The sequence below is a fragment of the Pyxicephalus adspersus genome, chromosome 1 (genome assembly GCF_032062135.1).
Source record: "Pyxicephalus adspersus chromosome 1, UCB_Pads_2.0, whole genome shotgun sequence".
Lineage (NCBI taxonomy): Eukaryota > Metazoa > Chordata > Amphibia > Anura > Pyxicephalidae > Pyxicephalus > Pyxicephalus adspersus.
The window spans coordinates 43,142,638-43,161,138 of NC_092858.1; the positions used below are offsets into that span (position 1 = coordinate 43,142,638).

General features: G+C 37.8%; 1 protein-coding gene across 1 annotated transcript; it reads left to right on the forward strand.

Annotated features, from left to right (window-relative positions):
* The first annotated feature begins 1,669 nt into the window (after positions 1 to 1,669).
* On the forward strand, positions 1,670 to 18,370 carry PA2G4 (proliferation-associated 2G4). The gene is made up of 13 exons (XM_072408729.1): positions 1,670 to 1,927; positions 6,329 to 6,457; positions 6,550 to 6,655; positions 7,940 to 8,009; positions 8,571 to 8,663; positions 9,686 to 9,749; positions 10,118 to 10,196; positions 11,492 to 11,570; positions 11,726 to 11,859; positions 13,042 to 13,136; positions 13,780 to 13,907; positions 14,453 to 14,506; positions 15,721 to 18,370. Exons 1-13 carry the CDS (start codon positions 1,840 to 1,842, stop codon positions 15,772 to 15,774), a joined length of 1,173 nt encoding a protein of 390 aa, XP_072264830.1. The 5' UTR covers positions 1,670 to 1,839; the 3' UTR covers positions 15,775 to 18,370.
* Positions 18,371 to 18,501: the final 131 nt, after the last annotated feature.

Below are 18,501 nucleotides of genomic sequence, written 5' to 3' on the forward strand. Positions count from 1 at the left end.
AAATTAGGATGAATATTTTTGGGGCATTCTTTTACCTTCTAAAAGTTGAACAATATATTTATTTACAAGAGTTTGAGGAGGTAAATTATCAAGTGAGAAGTAAAAAGTAACAGGTGGGAGGTGTAAAGGTATTAAGAATAAAGCATCACCTAATACATGGGGCACCACTCCCATGTGATTTGCCTTGCCACACCAATGCACTGCCATGTTGCTACTGCAATGTGTTGTTACCAAACCAACCATTACCATAGCATCCATTTATAATACACACACCAGTTAGCATGGAATCTGGCATAAACATGAAAATATACTTTAATCCAGAGGTGTAACTATAACCATAGCAGCCAATGCAGCTCCTATGGGGCCCGACAGTGAAAAGAGACCCCACTACCCCACTAGAGTGGTTGTCAGAAACTCTGACATCAGAAACACTGGATTATTCTTTAGGATCATACAGTTGCTTGTCACAGATCCTTTACCTGTGAGTACTTTTTATTGCTATCAGATCTTCTGGTCATGGTGGGGTGATATTTGCATGCTAATGAAACATGTGCAGACTGGTACTGTGCACATGTGAAGGGTTTACACCATCCAGATATGACCAATGGGGATGAAGACATTGAATCCCTGATGTGTATCTAAACTCACTAAACAAAAAGTTATCAGGTTTTTGTAGGAAGGCATGCCAAGTCTCTTTTCCCAAAAAAAAAAAATAAAAACTTTCTCCGCTTTTTTTGTGTTTTCCCTACATAGTGAAGGTCCTGGATCTACTTGACACCGCCGCATCAGACACCGGGGACAATGCATGCAAGAGAGAATTGCTGGAAGTCGGTGGTGATGATGTCAGGATGCAGAGGTGCCAGGTTCCTGGATCTGTCTTCGCCGCAGGGCCCACAAAAATGTGTGTGACATAAACGACCATTACGGCAAAGCTCACCCACACCAATGAGGACTTAGGTCTGATTTAGCAAGACTGGGAGAAGGAGGATTCAATACAAAATAACTGTGTTTAATCCAATACAAAGAAATCTTTACATAATATATATAATTATATATATATTTATATAATATTCAGGCTACTGTACAGTTAAATTACAGGTTTTAGTATTTTTTTTTTTATTTAAAGTTTTTTATTAAATTTAATAAATATTGGACATGTTTTGGTGAGTTATGCCTAAGAATTATAGCCTACAATGTAAAATAAATTTCCATTCAAACAAATGTAACGCTTATGCATGAAAATACAGTGAGAATTAGAAGGCGGGAGAAGGGGGGGGGGGGGAATAACATTGGCAGATGCCTCAGGTGAATGTTACCCGAGGGGAAGTCACAATGTTGCTATGGGGCCCCATGAAATGTCATTACTCCTCTTATCTTATAATAAAATGTTATATAAAAATGATTCTTCTTTTACCCCCTTGTCCTTTAATACCCCGTCATTTGGGGGGGACCCATTAGATAATATATAAGTCACGTTTTATAAAACAAAAGGCCAGCAATGACAAGCCAGGTCGTCAGGCCGCGTTTTGTGTCACAGATCACTCCGCCCCGACTTATTACAGCGACCGCCAGAACCCTATCAGTCCTGACTACAATTCCCAGCAAACCTCGCCACGCATGCGCACAATGTGGGTAGCGCAGGTCGTCGGCTGTCAAAGTGTATCATCCGCACGTCATTCCGGGGAACTACAACACCCGGCATCCTCTGCGGCTAACCCGCTCGACCCTCAACCCGACGCGTGCGGTGAGCTCCCGCCTCCTGACTTCTCGATCCGTGTGTATCCGCCGAGCGCTCCAGCCACCAGTTTGCGCGCAGAGGGGAGATCGCTGAACGTCAAGATGTCGGGTGACGATGAGCAACAGGAGCAGACCATCGCCGAGGACCTGGTGGTCACAAAATACAAGATGGGGGGCGACATCGCCAACAGTGAGTGTCAGCGGGAAAGGTGGCCGGGCATGGTGTGTACGGCGGGGTGGGAATACTGGGCGGCCCCGGGGAGCGATAGAGAGCCGGCTGAAGCTGCTATCTCGGTATTAATATCCCGCTCTCCGTGCTGTGGGGGTGGGGGGTGAGCGCACGTGTCCCGCCTGCCATGTGCCTCCCCGGCATCCGTACATCCCCGGGCACCCACGTGTCTGCCGGGCCTCACCACCAGGAGCCCGCCCGATGGCCGTACAATGAGCTGCCATGTGACCGGCACAGACCGGAGCAGGCATAGGGACAATGCAATAATCGTCACATCATCCATCAAATGTGTGTCCTGTATTCATATACAGACCTTTATTCAACTAGGTTACATTTCAACTGAAAGTTCAGCTCAAACTTTCTCTTTTTATTGGGGGGGATAGAACCCCTCACATGGGTGCCATTAGATTTCCCTTTATTGTCCCGGGGACAATGGATTCAAGAAGTGGGGCTTATCCCACATGAACCCTATATATAAATCCATTTTATCAGAGTAAGAGAAAATCAAATCAGGTGACAAAGTAAGTGTTAAAGTTTCATAGGAGCCCGGATCACCTTCTTGTCACCTCCTAAAATTATTATTAAGCAGGATTTATAGAGCGAAAACATATTACAAAAAGTTTTGTCAAGGGTCGCCCTGTAAAGTGAGCTTGTGCCCAGATCGATCATATTATTATATTGGCATATTTGTAACAAGTAATAAAAGCTCTATTTAAAATGCAGACAAAGGCCTGATTTGTAATTCAGGCAGTTGGCTATTATTGAAGAAGGAACATCAACTGTTCTGATGGCCACTGAGCTGCACATGTGCATTTGTTGCCAGGATGCCCGGCAATGCCAACTTCCCTTGTGTGTGCCAGGACTGAATGAACTTCTGTGTGGGAGTTACATCATCCCGACCCAGCCAATCAGGATGGCTAACGCTCGGGATAATGAAAGAGAAAAGATTATTATTAACCCCCATGGCGGTATGATTAAAGCGGTACATTTAAAAATCCTAAATTTCCTATCTGGTCCCGCCTACCTCTCTGCACAGTCTCACCCTCCAAGACACGCACTCACGAGCAGATTGCTTCCCCTAGCCTCGCATGGCCAACGTTCACACACCGGGGACGCAGATACCGGCCGGGCATCGCCAGCTTGCACAGTTGGCCGGCATCGGCGAAGATGGTGGACATCACTGGAGGATGCCACTGGAACTGGGAACAAGGTAGAAGGCAAGTTTGAAAAAAATGGGTTTTGAGTGCTTTTTAAATGAGCAGAAAGTAGGAGCAAGCCGAATAGGACGAGGAAGACCATTCCAGAGAGTTGGGGCAGCTCTAGAGAAGTCTTGGAGCCGTGCGTGTGATGAGGTTATGAGTGAGGAAGCCATTAGTAGGTCATTGGACGGTATTTTTCTAGCTATATGGCAGCATCCTCAACAGGAACAGGTGTTTTACTGCTCCAGATGGGATGCCTTGTATTCATAATATATATATATATATATATATATATATATATATATATATATATATATATATTATGAATACAAGGCATCCCATCAGTGGCAGTGCAAGTGAATGGTTGGTGTAATGGTATAGTGTTCAGCAACTTTACTTCTATGTGAAGGCGGTGTCTGCTTTTTGCAGGGTGGGCGTCAACTGTGCTTTTATCTGGTGCTTGTGGAAGCAGCTTTCTAAAGACAAACCTCTTAAACATTGTCCCCTGTATATATCTCCTATATACTGGTCACCAAGCCAGGAAGTGAGAAGTACAATTTATACAATTCTGCTATGACACAACATGGGACAAACCAAAGATCTACAAACTAGGAAGGGGGTGCACTACCTAATTCACTAGCAGTGAATGAATTTATAAAAAAACACCATGACCGCAAAGCCTTAATTATGTTTTGGACCCAAAAAATGAAATTACAGATATACCTTAAAATTTAATCAAAAGACAATACTGAGGAAATGACACTTTATTATATTATTTATAGCAAGAAGCTTTGAAGTATAAAAAAATACTATATAAGAAAATCAAGTGTTTTTTTTTAAACAAAAGGAAAACCCTTCTTGTAATGTATAATCCAGAATAAAATGCTATATGGATCTCATATTGTATATCAGTTCAGATGGACTTCACACTAATGAAACTACTAACTAGGCTTTGTTCTTGTAGCAGAAGTAGTTTATTACGGAGAGTATCTGAGAATTAGGATATTTAACTTATTTCATTACTATTTAAATTTATTAGAAGTCTAAACATTTTTGCCGACTTGAGCTCTAGATACTCAGAAATTGATTCCAACTCCATAGTCACAGCCTTGGTTTTTCATTTGATGTCAGTCAGTTTTCATTACCATGTTGTTCGTGACCTCTGTCAGCAGGTACAAGGACAGCAGTTTAATCGCTTGCACTGTAAAAGTTGTTGTAGAGCAAGTTAAGAACTTGTTGCTGATGACTTACAGTAAATGTAACATCATCCTTTAGCTGTGTGGCTAATAGTTTATAGGGAGCCAGCTGCTAACAGACACATGCAGTAATAAAACTGCAGCCTTAACACCCAGGGGTTTTTCTTTTAAATCCTTTAGTTTGTCCCATTGGGCCTATATATCAGATTGTTTCTGATCAGAGAAGGTTTGATACATAAACACCACACATAAATTAATCCTTCCGAAGACTTCACTGGTATCTACAAACCAATTTCCACTAATTTTCCATGATGAATAGATCAGGTGTGGTGGTCAGGAAGTTGGTGCAGCTAGCTTTGGGCATAGATCTCTAGGCAATCCAAGCTGATAGTAAGCCCCAATCACAATAACCCCTAACATGGTTACAATGACTAACACTAATGTAATTATAACCCCTTTGTATACTTCAGTCTTCTTCTATTGAAGCCCTGGCTTTAGGATCCAAGTGCTACAGCAAAATATATATATGTATACACACACAAATTTTCTGTGTAATATATACATTTTTTTTAAACTCAAACCTTTTGAGCATTAGCTTGAGGTGTTGACCTCTCTTTAATTAAACATGTCTGAATATGTTGCTGAAAAGGAGGAGTGTCAAATACCAACAAAGCTTTCAGCTGTCATTGTGAGTAGTTGACAATTGGGTGTGGTGGTTTATCAAATAAAATGACTGATTCATTCATCAGTACAATGTAAAGTATACCAGCAATAACCAACATATGCATCAGCCAGAAATCTTAATTTTTCTTTTAAGCAATTGGCTATACATATTAGCTTGTATGTGGCTTTTTGGAAGAATACCTATTATACCTAGTTCATGTAACTGTTTAGAATTCTAATAGGTGTATTTCCCTAAGCTTGTGCTGCCCTTAAAGTGGAACTAAACCCTGCTATACTCGCCTGTTCTGTTTGCAGGGTGCCATCATCTTCCTTCTTTTCCTTGATACATTCTTTCCCCATCTTGGTTGGCTGGGCTGGGATGGCGTAACTCATCCATTCAGTTCCAGCAAGTACCAGGGAAGCCGGGATTGCCATGGGTTTTTGAGTTCCGTGTAGCGATCAGGCAGATAAAAATGCTTATTGCAGAAGGGACATCAGCTGTAACATTCTGCATAATTTCCTGTGAGATCCAAAATTGTTAAAGTAGAAGTTTAGTTCAGCTATAAATCTTCAGTTCTAGAATTGGATTAAACTGTTGCTATTAATTCCTTTCTCTCAAAGTATTTGAAAGATTTCAATTCCCTCATACTGACAAAGAATAAAGATAACAAACGTACAATATGTACAATTACAAAGGTTATATTTAGGGCATAACGACACTCACCAATTTGCCTTGAATCTGTACTGAAACAAAGGATGTTATTACACAGTTGCAATTTTTACTGTGGAAGTGAAATGAACTGACATTGCTACCTTATCATTCGCTATCTTTAGAGGGGTAGTTAGATTAATTGCTTTGGAGTAGGAGTTTGTCTACCTTTTACCAATATAGCAGATTTATAAGGCCTACACATTTGCAGAGCTGGAGAAGTAAAGCAGCGGGATAATGTAGGAGACAAGGACGACTGTCATCTTGACATATTGACTAAGATACAATTACATGGATCCTTTTCACAAATTCTCTTGCCATAAGGAAAAAAATGAATGACCTTTGTGGTATTACCTTTGAATACATTTTATTTTCCTGTTGGTTGACAGACTTAAGTGGACCTACCAGGGATTAATTATATAATATTATATATTGTCCTAAAATTACTTGGAGAATAAAAAAGCTGTGCATGCAATCTCCCACACAAGACGGCAAAATACTTAACGAAATTGTTCAGCCCACTCTTTCTAGAACATTGTAATACTTAAAAAGGAAGGTTTGTCAAATGAATAATCTTTTTGCTTTTCTGTTTTAGGGGTCCTTCGCACCCTTGTTGAGGCAGCTACTGCAGATGCTTCCATCCTAAGCCTCTGTGAAAAGGGGGATGCTCTGATAATGGAGGAAACTGGCAAAATTTTCAAAAAGGAAAAAGAAATGAAAAAAGGTACATAACTACTTGATAAAAGTGTGTAATGTGGGATTCCCGTCTGTCTAGACCTAAAGTTTTGTTTATTGATTTTTTTTTTTTAATTGCAGGTATTGCTTTTCCAACAAGTATATCTGTGAATAACTGTGTGTGCCACTTCTCTCCTCTGAAGAGTGACCAAGATTATCTCTTAAAGAATGGCGATCTAGTGAAGATGTAAGGATGACTTAATTTTGTAGAATGTGTAAAAGTATGGAAATGCTAATTCTGTAAAATATACTAAAACTTCTTTACCTTTCCATTTTTGATTTTATGTCATGTTTATCTTTGAGATAATAACCTTTTTATATTAAAAACAAAATAGCTTTAGTTTTGGTGCTGGTGGTTAGATGTTAGGCTTTAACAACAGTTATTTTTCATAAAATCTTAAACATTTCTTTACTATTTATTAATCACATCCATCCATAAAAACCATTGCTTAATTTGTTAAAATATATTGTGCTGACATAGTACATACCCTGAGATTTGTCCTTTATCAAATGCGTCTCGTAGACAGAGTCCACTTTTTCAGGGATACGGTACAACACAACTAAGTATCTCAGCACTACAACACAATGCAAAAAGACTATTACTTCCATGTTTCACAACATATTTACATCAGTTTCAAATATCAACATCATAATGCCAAACCCTCATATAAATACATACCAGTAAAACATAAATAATGCACTTTGTGCAAGCAACAGGGGAGTCAGCGGGGCCCACAGATCAGAGGACCACTCTAGATGTATTCTTTTTCTTTATTGTTCTCCTTAAGTTATAAGTAGGGATGTTGACAGTATGTAAAAGAAATATGGGATCTTATAAGATAAAACATCAAATGGATAAAACCTATTTCCTTTACAGTGTTCAAGTTTTCTTAAGCTGGGTGGAAAGAAATTGTAGGTGGGTGGTAGCCCCTGTATTGCGACCCAACTTTTTAGTAACAAACAAAAACAGCTGGGTGGTTACGGAAAGCTCCTGGGTGGTTCACCCAGCTTAAAAAAAGGAGGGGGCCACTGCTTTATAAGCTGGCTCTGCCCTTCAAAGATGTTCTAATTGCAAGATGAGAGGGAATGGCTCAATGCTGTGATCTAGCTGGGGTCAGTATTTTGCATATCTTGGATATAGGACTTGTAGAGTTCTCTGAAATGTAGCTGAAGTCACCTGCAGGCACCTTTTAGGTGCATTGAGTTGCCAGATAAAAGGTAACAAGATACATGTATACTCTAAGATACCACATGATAAGAATACTGAACTCTTTGAAACCAGGATTTGATCCATAATGGATTGGATCCAACATACTCTCTCATCCTCAGGGATCTGTGCTCCATATCTGGAGCTCCTGTCTACTGATTAAATCTTTCTGGCACAGAATAATAAGAAGTGATTATACATATATAATGTATCCTGAACCTGAATCATGGAATCACCGTAATATTGGCTAATATTTTGTTTCAGTGACTTGGGAGTCCACGTGGATGGCTTCATTGCTAATGTTGCCCACAGTTTTGTTGTTGGTGCCTCCAAGGTAAGAATATGCATGGTCAGTAAGTTACTGCAAAACAGCTAAGCTGTTATTAATATCAATAAATGACCACCCAATAAATCATTGGGTATTACCTATTCAAAATTAATCAGAATTATTGATGCCGCACTATGACACCTTCTTGTAAATTTTTTTTGTTGACGCTTAAAAGATCTCCTCTTTACTAAGCAAAGTATTTGGTTGTGTATTTACACTTCTGTCATGTTTCCTTAGTAGAATAATCCTGGATTTGTCCTATTTACAACCGCAAAATCCTGTTCTGTTTGATCAGCTGCTTTCATTCATATTCCAAGTAGATATATAGCTCTATAGAGATATCTCTTCTGGCACGTATATCTACCTGAAACAAAGTTTCAAGGCTACCTGCACCCAGCAGGCTACCAAGTCTGTACAGTGTAGCTTTAAAATCTTGCTATCCTCTACAGTCAGTATTTTTTTTCATAGATTTGTATATTGTTTTTTTTTTTTTTTTTAATTTGAAATTTAAAGTTATTTTGTACTCTCCATTGCATTGTCTGATTATTTCCCTGTCCTGTGTTTTAGGACTCTCCAGTGACTGGTCGTAAAGCAGATGTTATTAAGGCTGCTCACTTTTGTGCAGAAGCTGCTCTCCGTCTGGTGAAGCCAGGAAATCAGGTGTGTCGTTTCTCTGTTCAGGCATCCTAAACCTAAACATCTTAAAGTACGAAGTATATTAAATTTAATCATTACGAAAGTGGAATAAAGTTGGCTATACATTGCTTTAGATTTATATGGAGCTCCTAAAAAGTTTGATTTGTTTAGTTAGTGCTTGGCGGGCCGTTGGGTTAAAGCAGGGGTGTCAAACTCAAATACACAGAGGGCCAAAATTAAAAACTTAGACCAAGTCGTGGGCCAAATTTAAAATTTATTGAAAAAAACAATTATTCTCAATAGGAAGAAATGAGAACACATGAGCAGAGCATGCAGTGGATTGATCTAAAATATTTCCATCAATCCACTGCAGATTACTGCATGCTCTTCTCATGTGTTCTTTTTTTCTTCTTATTGAGATTAATTGTTTTACTTTGTCAGAGAATGCAATGTGAAACCAAATGATTTGCATTCATATGGCTTCACATTGCATTCTCTGGCGCAGTAAAACAATTATTATAACAATAGCTCTATGATTCCTAATTTATTATAATCCTGATCATTTCTGAATATTGAGCTTAACTATCAGTATAAACTCTGCAGGCTCCACGCATAGGCTGCTGTTCAATAGACAAGAGTGATACTGCTACTACAATCCCGGAATCACTTGCGTCTATAAAATGCGCGGCCACGCATAGACAGAGAGGCCACTGGTCCAGAGACACAAGTGATGCAGGGAATTTTAGTAGTGGCATTGTACTTGCGTCAATAGAACAGCAGCTTAATATGAATTGCAGCTGGCCCGTCTTTACTATGGATTTCAGTAGCGGTGGGCCAGCTGCAATTCATATTAAGAATTCTTTTGGGGGCCAAAAAAAAGGAAGTTTTGACAAAAAAAAAAAAGGAAGGAGTTTGACACCCCTGAGTTAAAGCCTTTGCTTCCAATGACTGAATAATGTTTTTGTACAACATGGAGTCTAGTGACTGAAATTTTGTTTTGTATGCAATGTCCAAAAAGATTTACACAGCTTGTTTTTCATTTTTAGAACACGCAATTAACTGAAGCATGGAACAAGATTGCTCCTTCATTTAACTGTAATCCAATTGAAGGTATTGAAGTATTGCAAGCTACACTTCCTACAAAAATCTTAGACTAATGTTTATGGCTGTACTGGTGTTAGAAAGTGTGAATAACATCAGGATTTCATTGTTCATTGACACAGAAAAAGCTAATCGCAATTACTTGGCCATTTCTATTAAACAAAACTTTTTTAATTCAGTGCTTGAGGGGGGGAGAATTTAAAAACTGGATATCTTTCACGTGTTTTCACTGATTTAATTATGTTTAAGTAATAGTTCTTAAGGAAATGTAGAAAGTTTGATGTCTGGGTGTAGAGCTGCAATTCTTGTATTACCTTAGTGACACATTCTAGGACCAAACAAATTACGATAACTAACACATGTGTATTTCACCCTAGGGATGCTTTCCCATCAGTTAAAACAGCATGTAATTGATGGAGAGAAGACCATCATTCAAAACCCTACTGACCAGCAAAAGTACGTTATTTTTGGTGTATGCTTTGTTAAATGTATGAATTTACTTTTTTGACCTATTTGGAATTAGGCTGCACAGTCGTTAATTTGTAATCCTTTGGAATGCATTTTTCATGAAAGAATGAAGTCCTTTTAAAATAGGTTATTAACAGCATTCATGGGGATATATATTTATAATGACTGTTTAATTCCATGTGGACAACTATAGGGATTCTTTTGCATGTACCTGGGAATGGTATGGGAGATGAAAAACCTCTGCTGTTATACTTCCTTTAAAAGTTCCCCGTTAATAACCTTAATAAATTCTACATACTTGGTAAATATAGTTACTACTGAGCAGGTTCTATGATTCCCCTAGTCATATACAGTGTTTAACCAGTTAGTTTTTATTTTTTAACCTTTTTGGATAAGCTCCTGATTTCAAAACCAGCCAAACCAGTTGTACGATAAAATGCACAGGCTCCTTTTTTTATTGGCTATTACATGTCTTATCACAGTTAAGTGGTATGAATGGGCCTTTACTATCATCAAATCTTTATGGAGCTTATGTCTACAGACTTAAGCTACGTACACACTTCCAATAATTATCGTTGGTAAACGAACGACAAACGATCCTGCACGATATCGGCGAACGATCGTATAGCACCGATCCTGTACATGCAGATAACGACACGATCGTTCGCAGATATTGTACACACAATAGATGCGATCGTTTGAGCGATACGCTTGAGTGACGTGCACGACAGGAAGTGAACGAACGTTCGTTCATCACGCATGCTCAGACCATGGACGATCAATGAACGACCGTACACACGATAGATGGTAAGCGATCGTCGTCCAATCCGATCCGCCGGTCCTGTCGTTCATTTCCAGCGACTATTCTCGTTCGTCGGCGTCGTTGGTTACTTTTTTTACGAACGATTTTTGACCAATCGATAGTTCGTAGTTCATTTCCAACGATAAAAATTGGAAGTGTGTACGCAGCTTTAGTCCTACATTTTCTCTAGACTGTACTTCTAACCAGTAATTTGCAGCCTTTTAGCAATTCTTTGCTGGTTGACAAACTTAGTAGCAATAAGTTATTGACGTGAATGTGTGCCTATGTATTCATAGAACACTGGATTAGGAAAGCAGAAGCAGCCATTTTTACTGCATATTTCTTTGATTTTTGTCATAAATCTGGTATATTGGTTTGTTAAAGCTGCAACAGACATTTATAAATCTATATTTGAAATATTTTTCGATGTTGGTCTTTGTAGTTACCTTTCAGATGGTTATTGTTTTCTTTTAAATTGCAGGAAGGACCATGAAAAAGCAGAGTTTGAAGTTCATGAAGTTTATGCTATTGATGTTCTTATTAGTACTGGAGAAGGAAAGGTACGTTTTTGAAAATGGTAGTTTAGGTGTGGTCCAAGCATCCTTTACATGATGGTACATGGAAACACAACTTCACGTATTTCCCAAATGCCAGACCATTTACTGATCATTGCAGTGCGATGTATTACTAATCTGTAATTTTACATTTAAATTAGGCAAAGGACGCGGGACAGAGGACAACAATTTACAAAAGGGATCCAACTAAGCAGTATGGACTAAAGATGAAAACCTCTCGTGCCTTTTTCAGTGAAGTAGAGAGACGCTTTGGTGCCATGCCATTCACTCTTAGGTGTGTTATATACTACTTTTGAAATTTAAGCCTTGAAATCTAAATGTAAAAATCCTAACTTTTTGCAATGAATAAAGCTGCAGGAATAGATCTCACAGAGCTGAATACACTATTTTGGCCTTTAGATTACTTAATCCTCCTAGCGGCATTCCCGAGTGTAACTCGCGGTGGATTTTACCGCAAAAAGTAATCCCGAGTCATTTTTGGGATTGCTAAAAACAAAAAAAAAAAAAAACACTTGTCCTGTTGGCGTCCTGCAGGACCTAACCACGTCTTCTTTCTTTGATCTTCAGCCGGCTACTGCAAAGACGTTTTCTGGGGAGCGGCGGGAAATCCGAAAAAATTTGTATTGGATTTAATACAAAATGACTGTATTAAGTCCAATACAAAGAAATCTTTATAAATTATATATATGCTACTGTACAGTTATAATACAGGTTTCATAATTTTTTAATTTTTTTTAAATATATTTTTGTTTTTTTTTTTAATTAAAGTTTACTATTCAATTTATTAACTATTGGACATATTTCGGTGAATTATGCCTAAGAATTATAAGCCTACAATGTAAAATAAATTTCCATGCAAAACAATGTTACGCTTTTTGCGGAAAATACAGAGATAATTAGAATGCTAGGGGGGGGTTAGACCATCAAAACATAATTTTTGTGAAATCAAAAAGCCTTTAAAAAGGTGATAGTTGTAAATGTTTGTCTCACTATTTGTGCAACTGCTCATTAAACATAACAGTTAAAACACAATTTTCTTGGCGGGGTGGGCTGTGTTTGGGTGTACAGGTGATTGGGACATTTAGAAAGCGCTTTGTCTGCTTATAAAATGTCAAAGCAAGCTTGCAGTGTAATTCTAGGACACGTGGTAAACATCATTGCCAAGAAAACTTGTGCTGGATGCAGCTACCGTTGCTCCATGATACGTATGTGTGCTGGGTTCTCTAAAAGCTACACTTATACCTTTATATGTTTAGTAGTCCACATTAAAGTGTTAAAGGGTATTAGTTTTGCTTGTATGAAATAGAAATTGTTCCTACTATGAAAAATCTCTTAAAATGACTGCCAAAATATTTATGTGCAAACATTTATTTGCATTTTTTTCAAATAATGTGTGAAAGGAAATCTGTGAAACATGTTGTATCCCTAAGTTTTAATAATTCACTTTTCTTTGCAGGGCGTTTGAAGATGAAAAGAAGGCAAGAATGGGTGTGGTGGAATGCGCCAAGCATGAATTGCTCCAACCCTTCAATGTACTTTATGAAAAGGAAGGTGAGATTGCAAAATATACATATGATGTTTTGGTTTCCCTACACAATGGGCATTCATAGTTGTGAACAACATCCTGAGATACAAAAAACAGAGTAAAACTGCAGATGCCCAAATATTCTAAACAAACCTCTTGGTGTGACCTATTTATTCTAAACAAACCTCTTGGTGTGACCTATTCCCCCCCCCCCCCTTTTTTTTTTTTTTTTTTTTTTTTTTTTTTTTTTTTTTTTTTTTTTTAGCAGACAGGCTTGTATACCAGTCTTTATTTTACTTTCCACAAGATCAGAACACACTCATTATGTATGTATGTTTGTATTTTAGCCAAAATATGTATGCCCACCATCCATGCTAAGGATCCTCCTTTTTGGGAAATCCCACACTAACCCTTCAACAAATTAAATGTTTCCCAAGCATGGTCCTGTAAGGCTTACCATGCTTGCATATCTTGAAGGCATTGGGTGTTGTAAAGCATTTTAAACATCTGCTGTGCTTGTTTATTTCCTATTGGAAAGAGAAGCAGAAGAACTGTTGATGTGAAAAAAACTCAGACATTGGTTGTAAATTTGAGGTTGGGAGAATTTTGTGGGATTTGTATTTGTGGGTATGTGCATTAGGCTAATTAGTGTCTCATTGCCTTTCGCAGGGGAACATGTTGCACAGTTTAAGTTCACAGTTCTGTTGATGCCTAATGGCCCCATGAGAATAACAAGTGGTCCCTTTGAGCCAGAAGTGTACAAGTCTGAGTTTGAGGTGCAAGATACAGAGTTGAAGGTAAGTGGAAATTTGCAAAATGTAAATTATTAAAACCAAAAATAATTTGTAAACTATCCACAATGAAACATTAAAAAGTCTATTGATCAGTTCAAAAATGTTAGCTATCGATCTGCTCTCTACTTTTCTTGGTTCCTGGTTACCCTTGCCTAAAGTTACTAGTTACCCATGCATTAGCCAATGGGTCATCGAGGCAGCCAAGAAGTAACTTGTTTAGGAACTCGGCAATGGCATCCCACATATTTCTTAACTCAATTGCCTACATGTTCTTTTTAGGAAAACCATGGGATGTAATTATGGATTTGCATTGCACTTTATGGTAGATTGTACTAATTTCTATCCCTGATTTGAAGGTAGTTTATGTTGAAGTTATGTTGTCTTTGATTCCTTCAGGAACTTTTCTGTAACCTTCCTCATGCTCTTTGGTGGGCATACCATAAGGTTTAGTTAGATGTAGATAATGATTTTACAGTGTAGTAAACCAGTATAACAATAGCTATCATACCTAACCTGTTGTGTGTTTTTCATTTTTCTTTCTTTTTTAGGCACTTCTTCAAAGTTCAGCTAGCCGAAAGACCCAGAAAAAGAAGAAAAAGAAGGTAAGATGATAATTCACCACTTTTTTGGATTAATATCGACTGCTAAAACACACTTCAAAAATGAAATCCAGGCACAATTGGGCTTATGCAGGAACCTGAGTAGTCAGTTTGATCATAAATGTACAAAGTTGCATGAATAATTTACCATGTTTTATAGTTCCTTTGCCTGAACCTGACAAGGTAGTTTGTGTGATGCTCTTCAAGTCTAGATTTGGGACATCCCCAGCATTGTGTCCTTCTCCCCTAACCCCCCGCCCCTCAAACTTCCACAACTATGCTTTAGTTCTATTTTAATTACTATTCTCGAACCAGTGTTTCCCCAACCACCTTTATGCAACTCATGTTGTACACTTGGTACTAATTACTGCTGAACTTACCGGTGGTAGTACAGTATAGTCAGAAATTTTAACAACTTAAATTCCAACGTCACAATTAATACAGAGAAAGTAACTTGAACAGTGGTAAAGGGTTGCCAGGCAGAAGGAGTCCAGCTTCATGCGTCCATTTTTCCTTCTGAATTATAGCATGAAATAGCACAGTGATCTTTGGTAGTTTCTCCTGAAGAAAACTATATTGCCAAAATATAGATATAATAGATATAGATATAATAAAAATAATATAAATATAGAGGAACATACATTATTTTTAAAACAATTGGTTAAAGGATGGTTTGACATTGATTTTTCTCTTATATTGTACCCTAAAGTCTCACTGATTTATAGAATATGGTTGTAAATTTTAAGTATTATGCTTGAAACTGACCTTTTCAAAGAACCATTGTGTAGCTGTGCACCAATTCACACAGACCTAAGACCCCTCAAAGTAGCTCTCTACTTCTGTAACCACAGTCCTGCCATATAGACACATGATTTCTACTGTAATGCTGGAAAATGTAGTCTAACATGACTTTTAAAGCGCTGCGTAATATGTCGGCCTTTATAAATATTGTGTAATAATATTCTTCTTACTTTAGTTCACATCGCCACATCTAAACCTTCCATCAGCCTAATTCAGAGATAAAAAAAAATCTAATATGCAGGAACATTTGGCTGATAAAACAAGCATTTTGTGCACAACTTTCTTAAGAGTTTACCTTTTTTTAATGTTGGAATTAGGTGGGCTTTAAACTTGTCATTTAAATGTGAATCTATAGCTGCTGATGGCAGGTTCTGAGTTGCAAATCTTGCATCATCTTGTTCAATTGTATTTTGCAGGCTTCAAAGAATGCCGAACAAGCCACTGCTGAAGATAATGAAGGCACAGAGTGAGGAAATCTCACTCTGAAGGTGTTTGACTTCGACCTGCCAGTTTATTTTTAGTACCTGCGTTTTTTTGCCTCTCCCCTCTCCAAACAAAATGAATTAAAACTGAAATAAAGGGCTTTGTTGGTGATCTAACAGAGTACTAGTGGATCCAGGCCTCCCCATCCCCTTTGGATACAAACATGGACGCGGAGGGAAAGACCTCTTTGGAATTCACACCAGACTACTTTACCAAAAGAATATATATAAATTCAACCAATAAAATCGGGCATATAAACCAGTCTTAAGACCCTCTTTCTGAAAGAATTTTGATATTTTGTAGAATTGGAACAAGTCATCGTTTAAGTTTAAAACCACTGCTGTCACAAACTAAATATGCATTCAATTTGGTCTGTTATTGACTTCAATCCACATGCCGTTTATCATGCCCTCTGTGTTCTTACTTTCCCTGTGTTCCCTGAAGCCAAGTCTGAGATAGGGACCTCCTTTATGCAGTTTGCAGGGCACCCAGTGCAACATTGGAAATGCTTTATATATTGAACAGTGATTTTTAACAAGGTATACCTTGATCATGGTGATCCCAAAGCTGGTACCAAAACTAGTAACATTTGGTTATATACCAGTATATTCTTGCTGATACCAAAGTCTATTTCCAATTTGCACATATTGGCAATGCCGGCATTTTAATGCATTTTTTGGTGATTTTGTTTGTGAGTTTTTTTAGTGCACTGACCATGCAAAATAGCCACTAAGTGTCTGAGAAAATTTACACTTTCTCGCAACTTGATGAATTTAGGATTACTAAAAAAAAACTCCTTTTTGCAATCTGCATTTCCCATTTTTCTAGTTTAGGCGAACTTTTATTTCCATCTCCTTTTTGCTTGCACTTACAGGATTGTCATTGTCTGAAACTACATGCAAGTACTTGGGCTTCAGTGTTTTCCTGTATGTGTTCCATAGAATCTTAGGTGCTCTAAAATGAACTTTATCCTTTCAAGTGTTCAACTTGCTAGTTGTACAGTGCTGTAAAAATATATATAGGACCTGGCATCATTGCTGACTTGGTAAGCTGCTGTTCTGGAATAAGTTTGCTGAAATCTAGTGTGCATGGTTCTAAATCTATAGATTAATCTATAATCTGTACAGGCTGTTAGCAATTGTAGCTCCATATATTTTTATAGCCTGTATAAAGGCATTCTTTTAGTATATGAGAACATCACATTGCTTCCTCTTGTAGACACAGTTTTTCCTGGGTAGTGATTGTTAATGTTATTTTAAAAGGGAATGAGGTCCGGAGCCAGATTTTGCTATTATAATAACTTTTTCTCGTAATTTACTATGCCCTTCCTTGTTTGAATTGGTAATAACAAACTGACTAAAGTTCTTTCATTTTCTCATTTACTAACTAATAGTCATTCCTTTACATAAATGTCAATGTAGTAATTGGTTTGGGTTTTGGTCTAGTTTCAGCATCTTGTAATCTAGTTACTAATCCTGATGAGTAGATTGCCCACAGATAGTGTGGCAGGTACAGTTCAAAGACTAGAAATGACTTTTGAAGATCTTGTGTAGGGTCATACTGTGAAAAGCGGTACCTCCTGAGCCTTTTCTGTCATTAAAATACAGAAATACCTCTGGGATTGGTTATTATGAAAAGGTTTATAATCAATGTATGGTCACTTTTCTGTTCAAGGTCCTTCTTAGATTATTCACATGGTATGTTCCAGTGGGTATACAGTGCTCAACCCAGAAATTTATTTAGGCTGGGTGGAAAGAAACTTTTGGCGGGTGGCAATCCCTGTATTGTGAATCAACTGTTCAGTATGCACCCAAAAACAGCCGGGTGGTTACCGAAATGTGCCGGTTGGTGCACCCGGCTAAAAGGGGCTGGGGAGAACACTGGGTATATTTTGGAAATATTTTTGACTGTTTTCCTATAGATCCTGCTTTAATAGGACAGCAGAAATGTGACCACACTTCTGCTTTCATCTTGGTTTGTTTTATTATTGAATCATGCATCCATCCATTCCCTACACACTGGGGAAAATATATATTTTTATATCATGTAATAAACTAGCTTTTAAATATCACAATTATGTCGTCCTAGTCCTGTGAGGAATATGGGGTTACCACTCTGCTCCTAAAACTGGTTCTTGGCTTCTTCACATGTTTATACATTAGTGAACATGTGAGTCAGGGGCTTTAAGTGTTGTTACATCTTAATAACTTTTTAGTTGCCTGAAAGGGTCCCGATAAAGACTGCTGGATGTTTTAAAGTTGTGATACACTTATTTAACCTGTCTGTTATTTTGAAGGGACAATGTTTTTCTTTTCTTTTTTTTTTTTTACATGAAAGGGACTATTGGTGTGCGTACCATGTTTGCAGATGGAGGTCATAGGTTGCGATTGCCCTGTGGTGCAATTCCAGTCTAGAAAATGATATCACTGTGATTGCAGGAAGGAAATATTTAATTTTCTACTCATTTTACTATTGGATATGTATTTCTTGGAAAAAAACGCCTGCAAGTTATGTTAAAATTCCCTTGCAATCTGTATATTTTCCCAAATAAATTTGGAACTGACTGGTAAATTTTTGGCAAAATATTTTGTATTGTTTTTGTTCTTTCTCTTTTATATCTAGTGGTATTAGGAACATTTAAACAAGAACTGAGCCATTGTAGGCTGCTACAGATAATTTTATGGACACTTCATCAAAAATGTCACTCCAGAGTT

Bases quoted from the DNA above. Each gene is read 5' to 3' on its own strand.
- PA2G4 (XM_072408729.1), top strand. From the start codon at position 1,840: ATGTCGGGTGACGATGAGCAACAGGAGCAGACCATCGCCGAGGACCTG. The intron at 1,928-6,328 runs GTGAGTGTCAGC...TTTCTGTTTTAG, and splicing joins GGGGGGCGACATCGCCAACA to GGGTCCTTCGCACCCTTGTT. The intron at 10,197-11,491 runs GTACGTTATTTT...TTTAAATTGCAG, and splicing joins AACCCTACTGACCAGCAAAA to GAAGGACCATGAAAAAGCAG.